The sequence below is a fragment of the Lolium perenne genome, chromosome 3 (genome assembly GCF_019359855.2).
Source record: "Lolium perenne isolate Kyuss_39 chromosome 3, Kyuss_2.0, whole genome shotgun sequence".
NCBI classification, from domain to species: Eukaryota; Viridiplantae; Streptophyta; class Magnoliopsida; order Poales; family Poaceae; genus Lolium; species Lolium perenne.
In genome coordinates this window covers 297552352-297561494 of record NC_067246.2, presented here as the reverse complement: position 1 = coordinate 297561494, position 9143 = coordinate 297552352, and the positions used below count along the sequence as shown (strand labels likewise).

Sequence of the window (9143 nt, the reverse complement as noted above, 5' to 3'; positions counted from 1 at the left end):
CTTTGGTCATCTCAGATATGAAGGTGCTATTTTATCTGCACCTGCAGATGTATGTTTATTTCGACTGGGAAGCAATTCATTTGTGAAGGATAGTATACCATGTAAAGAAATGGGAAACATATGAAGGAAAAAACAGCTGAGTTTGTTCAGTGTTGTGCATATCAGATTGTTTCTATGCTAGTGTGTACATTCAAACTGTAAACCAAGACATCACTTTTCATATGCATGATATAGCTTGGATGAGGAACTGGCATGCTCATTCTATTTGTCTTGAAGAGCAGATAGTAATTTGTTGCCAATACAGGTGTACACCAGTTTTGTTCTGCCAGTTATTGGCTGTCAACTTACCCCATTGAATTACTGTGTTTAGACTAGTCTGATGCTATTCTGGTGTTATGGGTTTCTTTGGACATCTCAGATGTTAAGGTGTTTTTTTTATCTTGACTTGCAAATGTATGTTAATTAATTTCGACCGTGAAGCAATCCATTTGTGAAGGATAGCATGTAAAGGAATGGGAAGCATATGAAAAAAAAAAAAAGCAGCTGAATTTATTCAGTGTTGTGGATATATCAGGCTGTCTTCATGCTAATGTGCGGAACTGTAGATTCAGTTTATAAATCAAGGTGTTGCTTTTCATATGCATCTTAAACCTTGCATGGAAAACTGGTGTACACATTCTACTTGGTTTTAAGAGTAAATACTATTAGTACTGGATTGTTCCCTGTTTTGCCAGCCATTGCCAGTGTTACCTTACCCCCTTAGGCCCAATTCGGTGCCAGTGTTTTTAGCAGTGTTTGGGCCGGTTTTGGGGTGTTTTTTTCGGGCTCGATAAAAACACCCCAAAACACCTCAAAACACGGCTAGGCTGTTCGGGAGGCCGGTTTCGGCCCGTTTAGGCCCGATGAAACCGGCCGAAACCCGTCGGGCTGGGGTGGAAGGAAAACGCGAGCCCCCCCTCGCGTTTCTGCGTGGCGGCGAGAGGGCGACGTGGGCGAGAGGGCGACGCGGGCGAGAGGGAGGAAGACGACGCCGGTCGCCGCTCCAAGACCACGCCGCCGCCGAAGCTCCCTCGACGCTCCAAGACCACGCCGCCGACGCTTCCCCCTCTCAGGTACCTACTCTCTCCTCTCGACCTCACCGCCCCCAACCTGGCGATTTCTCTCAGATCCGCCGCTCCAAGATCCGCCGGGACGGCCGTCGACGAGGGGCGTCTCACACGTCGTCCGGCCAGCTCGGGTGGCATCCAGTTCTCTGTGCATCGGTAGTGACTAGGGGAGCACCAGGGGCCACGCTGCCCTTCCTAGATTAGCCAAACAGGAAAATGGAAATTATTGGCCTGTTGCTCTACTAGCCAATGATAGGAACTGCAGGATGTAGCTGCAGCATCCAGGTTATGAACTGGCGGAGACTGTCAGGGTAGGACGAACCCGTCTCATTAGAACATTTAACCTGTGCACTTATAAACTAGTATGTACTAGGCATGACAGCATGCCAAAGTAATACTGCGTTGATGAGAAATTTGTCTTATTCCAGTTCCATACAAATAACAAGACAGTTAGCCCTCAAGAAAGAAGACAATGAAACTTGCCCTAAATAAAATGCATCATATTTCGCATGAATGATTTTAAGTGCAATCTTACTGGTACATTGTAGTTTTCTGTCATGCTACAAGCCTCTCTGACCACCCTTAGTGCTGACAGACTAGTTTCATGGACTACATGAGTCTTACCAATATACATGGGTTTTTTCTGATTTACCAATGCATATATATTTTCTGATATTGAAGTAGTATTCAGAAACTATTGAGTGCTGGTAGTGATCATATTATTTTCCTCTGATGCTTGTTTTGAATCTGTGTGTGGATGGCAGATGCTCAATGATTTGTGTGAACTCTGGTCTTGTGATGAAGTAGTCTCATTTTCTTATTATGGCCTGTAATCTCCAAATTAATTTTACTTGTTCATTGCTGCAGGCTACGGATCGATGAGCAGCTTAGAGAAGACGTATGTTCATGCTAGCTGGCCTTTTGCTTGAAGTGTGGATTCATGTCATTTGCTGATGAAGAGAGGTCATGCCTGAAGATATTTGTTGTTAGAACTCAGCTGAAACAAGAAAGATAATTTATTGTTTAGCAACTCTATAGCTTCAGGACATGGCATGTGCGTTTGGTAGAGTTTAACATCATGTCAAAGTGTGATATTTCTTGAGTTTGGTTTTGTTCTAGTGTGCCCACAGATCAGTTTTTCTTGTTGCTCCATGGGTTGTTAACATGTCCTGCTGTTGACAAGCTCCTTTTTTTTTCTTGTTCAATACAATCATGGTTTATTGAATTTCTATCTATCATACTGTGCTAAAAAGATCAAATTTTTATTTGTGATACAAATATAGTTTAAACTGTCGGAAAAGATCGAATTTTTATCCATTTGTGTTGAATACACTTGAATACACTGGTTTGTAAAACAAGTGTACCAAACAAGTGTTTTGACAAGTGTTTTGGATGATAGGGGTTTTGTAGTGTTTTGGGTAGTGTTTTGGGTGGTTGCTGTTTTCACCCAAAACACCCCTCAAAACCCCCCTCGAAACTCACAAAAACACTGGCACCAAACAAGGCCTTAATGGCATGGTTGCCTCCAGAAACTCCAGAGCTCTGCAAATGGACATGATTCCCAGAGAAGCAGTTGCAGATCTTGTATGACCTGTAGTGTGGATGAGCTGGTCACAGAAATGGTTGATAGATAGGTCTTGTTTCGGTTTGGAAAATTGTATCATGTTGACAGTGTATAAATTTAGTTTTGAAACTCAGATGTTATGGGTTTATTTGGTCATCTCACATGTGAAGGTGTTTTCTTTATCAGATGTATGCTAATTTTGACCGTGAAGCAATTCATTCGCGAAGGATAGAATGTAAAGGAATGGGAAGCATGTAAAAAGAGTGTACACTCAAACTATAAATCAAGCTATTGCTTTTCATATGCATGACATAGATTGGGTGAAGAACTGACATGCTCATTCTATTTTCTTGAAGAGCAGATAGTTCAGGCATGCCCCAGTTTTGTTCTGCCAGCCATTGCCTTGTCACCTTACCCCATTGAATCATGTGTGTAGACAATTCTGACGCTATTTTCTGGTATACCAATCAAAGAATTTCCAACCATTGTCAAAATAGTCTAGTGATGTGCATATAAGATTGGTCTATGCATTGGGCGGCATGCTTGATGAGCAACCACAACCAAGAAAAAAAAGATTGCTAATGTGTGGAACTGTATATTCAGATTATAAACCAATGTGTTGCTTTTCATATGCATGATAATAAACGTTTAACGGAAAACTGGTATACACACACCAGTCAAGTTTTGCCGGCCATTGCCGTGTTACCTTACCCCCTCGATCACTCTGTTCAAACAACTAGGGTGCTATTAGGTAGTACATGGCAACTTGTATATGCTTCTTCCTGATACATGTTTTCTTTTGCTTTTACTTATGATGATTAAAGAAGTGAAAAAAAGGTAGGGACACCAGGTAGGAATTCTTCAGCAACAGCAGATACTTGTGTTGCAGTAAATATGACTCCTCTTTATTTGTATTAGCAAAGGTAGTGTTTTGGGTTTACAGATGGTAGCAACTCAGACATAACCAATGTACATTACACGCACAAATGCTACAATTCAGGTCCAAAGCCAAGTTTCTGTTGATATGTGGAATTCTCTGTCCTGCTGTCACATAGTAAATGATCTTCGTGGCATGGTCGTTCCAATTCAATCGAATCAGTTTCCTCCACAGATGACAAGAAACACTTCAGGTTGTTCAGGTTTGGCGATCACTTATCGGTAATAATTCTAACACAATGTGCATGTCAAATCAGAGCTTCTTATTTGAAGAACTGAAGGTTCTGGGGAGCTTTCAAAGCTCATCCTGTACGTAAAACCAACATATTATGTAAGCAACTTATCATTATTAAGTAGATGCACAAGCTGTAGATACTAGAAGGCAAGAATGAAGGTGCTTCAACTTACATGGTAGTCATCCCAGTGATCCCTGTTGCGCTGAAACACAAAGAAAGAACAAAATGATGTTAATAAATCACTCATTCAACGGTGTATGGATTCTTACACAGTTACAGTGTATCATACTCATGGCACTACACCACAACTGAGCACACCACGGCCTTCCAAGAACATCAGTATCAGAACATAATCAATTATGCATAGTAGTAAGGGGATAAGGGCTCTGGTACTGGTACTGGTACTCATGTCTTAAGATCTTGGGTTCAGTAATATGCTGATACGTTCCATAAGTCAGTAAGTGTACTAGAGGAATCAGCGCAAAAGACTTCCAAGAGATTTTCACCATGCTTGATATTCAGTAGTCAGTAGTTCATACTTCAAATCAGGAAGAAAGTGAACAGTATGTGAGCTTACTCTTTTGTATCTGTCCTTGTAATGGTCCCTGCCACGGTGGCGATCACCCCTCTCTCTCCTCCGTCGCTCTCCTTCCTCCCTTGCCTGTTGAGCTTCCTGTACGCAAGCACTTATGTTTAGCTTCTTTAACAACGGCTGTTATTCTTCTGCAGTTCTGCCTCAAGGACATCAAATAATGGACAGCAACAATTGCTAACTCAAGGTTTTAACCTTATCTTCTCTAGCTTTTCTCTCCTTTTCAGCTTCTTCAAAAGCCTCCTTTTCAGCCTATAACATAAGGAAATGTAAGGTTGTGCTTTCGGGATATCAGCAGCATGGGTCAATTTTGTAAATATGTGCTGTTACCTCCTTATTTGCACCCCACGTTTCTTCAGCAGCTCTTTTTGCATACTCCGGGTCATCACAAATGAGAATGTTGTCAAAAACCGAACCAGCTTTTACCTGCATACACGAAAGCCATAAGTCAACATTGCATTTACTTCATTCGGAACAACCTATGACATGCATCTCAAAAAGACCATTATATGAGATATGGTACCTGCCAAACTTCAATTCCAATATACTTCAAAGGTTTCAGTACGTATAAATCTGGATCATCCTCAAACTCTGCAAAAGTGGAACAGTTCATCGCTTAAGACTGTTTCAAACTTTGACAACAGGTCCACTTCAAAATCAAGTGCTGAGTGTACATCAGTTTTCCTCATCTCCTTACCTGGATTATCAATCCATGGGATCTTCCATTTACCCTTGTAGTTAGGGTTCTTAATTTTCTGTGGGTAGAGGAATGTGAGAACATGGAGTCAACCAAAGAAATAAAGTAGCATAAATGAGTCATGGGCAAACAACGCAACAAACCTTGCGCTTCCATTGTCCTTTGTATGCTGGATTTGGTATCCTTCTAGGCTTCCAGATGCCATCATCATCATCGTCCCATGTGTCAGGCTGATTAAGAACACAATATGCGTCAGTTGTGTGTTCAGTTATAAAGAGAGGGTTATTGAAAGAAAGTATGTTTGATGTGCTAGGACATGCACTGCTGTTCGAGTTCTATGTGAGGTAATAACTAGAATGATTCAGAAGTAACAGTGTTGCTGCAAGTCCAAATAGGTAAGCCAGATATGTTGGTTAAATCGGTCAGTCATCATGCTAATAAATAAGTTAGCACTGAACGATGCATTATAAATAAGCCATGCCCATTTAGGTATTTACACTATGATATATTCTTCTGAGGAAAAACGTAGTACCAAATATGAAGTCCAATAACTTAAAGTTTCATGCATTAAGGATGATTAACGTTGGAACTTCCATACCTTTTTGTCCTTTGGATCAGGAATCTCTTTCGGAATAGAATCATAGCCCTGGCCAAGGTAGATGATTAGTTAGAAAAGCAATTATTTTTTAGAAAGTTGCAAAACAACTATACTAGTATCAAAAAAAATGATTCACAAAAAGATATATGGGCACACAAACCTCTGGTTTAACTTGATCAGGATCCTCAATGTACTCTCTGTCATCCCAATCCTTAGGCTGCAAAGAAGGCATATCTGTTAGATGATTCTCAGAATGTAATTTTTCAAGTCATAACACAGTATTTCAAGAAGCGAGCTACCTTTTTGGCATTAACATCCTTAATTTTACGAGGAGGTAAGATGTCCCAATCAGTATACATGCTCCCAGATTCTCTTTCACGGTTATCAACAAGTATGCTGTAAGATGCATCTGGCCGAAGAATGAATGTGTAAACATGCGTCAACCTGTCAGTTTCACATTGTAGATCTTTCTTGACAGGATAGTTCTGCCCCTGGTAAGAAAGTATAAGATGCAGCTTCTTTGTCTGAGTCCCACATATATCTGGCCCAAACATCAAACTGCGTAAGGGAATTTGAAAAAGTTAGCAACAGTTTATAACATGGCCCATGGTGAAAGCAGGGACAGAATCCCTTACTAACAGCAACAGTGGATCTTTGTAAGAATATGAAAATCCATAGGACAGGAGTAGGCAACAACATACCTGTACGGAGTGTCTCCACTATATTTCTTCTGGTTGACATAGCCAGACATTAGCTTAATATAGCCGCCACCACACTCAATGTCCTGCTCAAACTTTATAGAGTACTGGACCACCAATGTTCGGCCCTTGTTACTGAACTCGGGGATCTTGGCTGAGATAGCAAAATGCCTAGCATCCAGTGTTGTTTGAATGCCTAGAAGCACGTGAAGAAAACACAAGGATCAGACAGTGTCCAGAATTAAGCTAGCACAAGCAAGAGGTTATTTGACTTGCAGCATGAACTAAAAAAGAACCATTGTGGGATGAGAATGAAAACCTTTGTCATCAGGATCTCCAGAATATTTTCCTGCAGTGTGCTTGAATTTGCCAGCTTTCCCTTCGCTCCGTTTCCAATCGGATTCCACCCAGCGTGTCTCCCAGCCATCTGAACATTGGAAACATACAAACTGTATGACACGGCAAAACGCTGGGCAATCAAGACAGCTAGAAATTGGCAGTAACTCATTCAACCTTGTGCAAACTCATATATGGGCTAATTCAAGCAAACCTGCCCTGTCAGCAGCTCAGTGGCCACTGGACCACTCTCATGCTCCCCATGAACACACAGACACTAGTTCAACTTAAACAGCACTACTTTCCACTTCACAACCACTCACCGAGTGCCATCATATAGTGCGCAAGACACTAGCTATTTCACCAGGATACCTTATCTAGTTATCAACATCAGTCAATTCCAAACGGTCAAGAGTTAACTAGTACTCGATTAGCTCCTCCCAGAGAAGTAATATCCTTTGTGAATCAACAAGCCATGAACAGGGTAAACAGCAATCTCCAAGGACGCGAACAAAATAGTGGTCAATTTAGGGGGGGGGGGGGGCAAAGAAACAATTCAGTCACCCACCGGAAATGGAAACATGGAGGCATGGAGCAGGGAATCCAGCCCAGTAGCTCCCTGCCAGTTCAATTTAAGCAGCGGAGCAGAAATAGCAGCAGGTACAAGTACAACAGGGAGCATGCAAGCATCTCCTAAACTGGTAGTAGGTAATCGGCTAGCAGCAGGTGGTCAGAGTCAGACTAGTAGTACCTTCGAATCGCTCCTCGAAGATGACCTCCCCGGACGCGAGCAGGAGCAGCGACGCGAGAGCGAGTAGGCGGTGCAGGAGCTGAAGCCGGAGCTCCAGGCGCCCGCCGCTTCGGCGGCTACTCCCCATCGCCGGAGACGAAGTGGTGGTGGCTCCCAGCCGTGCTGCTGCTGCTGCCTTTGCGGTGCCAAGGGAATATTTGTAGCGCGCGACACGCTGTAATGGCCCGAGCTTATTCACGATACTACCCTTCGTGCCCGGCCAACGACGTCGGGATCCGGCGCGGGCAGCGGGGTGGCATTCCGGTGATTTGGGGTAGACCCGGGGGTATGAGCTGGGCTCAGTGGAGGTGTGGACTGGAGCGGCGCGGCACTCCCCTTCCGAGTCGCAACCACCGGACGGGACGCCGGCGACGACCCGTCAAAGTCAACGTCGCCGCTCCGGGGTTGGGACGTCCCTACCTGGGCGCCGGCCCCGCGTATAAAATCCGGTAGCAAATGAAGCTCGGTTGAGCTCCGGCGGCAGCCAATGGAGGCACCCCACGTCGTCGCACTGACGTGGTTTCCGAGCTTTCGGTACGTGCGCCACCGCGCTGAGACAGGGAAGGGAGACCGACCGGAGACGCTCGCCGTGCTCGGCCCGTCCCCGCGTTGTTCCACGACTAGTCCGGTCGTCACGATTCGCGGTTCCGGCACACGCGGAATTCTAATGCAGTTCAGTGTCACGTCTCGTCTTTCGCTACACAAGCACGACAGCGGAGATTAGTAGATTATCATGCAAGGTTCACACCATGTTTAGTTCTCATAAGCGTCGGATCATAAAAGTCGTCGCCGTGTTGGATACTATGGAGCAGGGTTTTTTTTTCTGCTACAGCCTCAGCAGCCATTTATGATGATTGTATTATTTTGTGGAGTGGTTTTGGGTGGTTTCGGTTGATTTTTGTAATAGGGAAGCAAATCATGTAGCTCACGAGCTTGCTAAGGTTTCTATTAGTTCTAGTAGTTCCTGTACTTGGGTCGATGAACCCCCTAGGTTCATCCTTAGCAAACTCGTGAATGATGTAACTATTATGTGATGTTGGCGGCAAGTTTTAGACGCACTATTTTCCTTACCAGGGTACCTACAGGGACTGGAAGGTTTTTAGTGAGGCGTCTTGGTAGCCTAATATATATATGATTTTAAAAAAAGAGTCATCGCCGTGTGGTGTTATTTTTACAGTGATCTGTCTTCAGCCGTGTTTTTTAAAGGTATCCTCTAGTTTATTTTTGCACATTCTAGTATTTGTAGACACAACCAATTTGAACATAGAAAACATGAATAAATATGTTTTACAATATTGGTTTAAATGGAAGTAGAACAAACATTTAACGAAACAAATAGAAGTTTAACCAGACCAAGGCTCTGGCATAATTGATGACCCTCATTTGAGTCTCCACAGATCATGTTATAGTTGAGCATGAATATTTGAGTTACGGATTTCTGACTAGCATGGCGATGAAATCAGCAAAATCTGTAGGCACCTACTGATCAACGTCCGCAAGAGGGTTCTCACACTCATATGGACCAACATGCCTAGCTCGAGTACTCAGACACTCTGGATGATCATGTTGTGCATGATCACACAAGCATGC

The 9143-nt window shown here is 43.3% G+C and overlaps 1 protein-coding gene across 1 annotated transcript; it reads right to left on the bottom strand.

Moving 5' to 3' along the window:
• Window positions 1-3548: 3548 nt before the first annotated feature.
• Window positions 3549-7688, bottom strand: LOC127345059 (calreticulin-3). The gene is made up of 14 exons (XM_051371465.2): window positions 7515-7688; window positions 6747-6854; window positions 6431-6623; window positions 6029-6287; window positions 5890-5946; window positions 5730-5777; window positions 5275-5361; window positions 5132-5189; window positions 4958-5025; window positions 4765-4860; window positions 4630-4686; window positions 4420-4515; window positions 4015-4044; window positions 3549-3913 (listed from the first exon to the last, which is right to left on the bottom strand). The coding sequence occupies exons 1-14, from the start codon at window positions 7639-7641 to the stop codon at window positions 3902-3904; spliced, it is 1296 nt and encodes a 431-aa protein (XP_051227425.1). The 5' UTR covers window positions 7642-7688; the 3' UTR covers window positions 3549-3901.
• Window positions 7689-9143: the final 1455 nt, after the last annotated feature.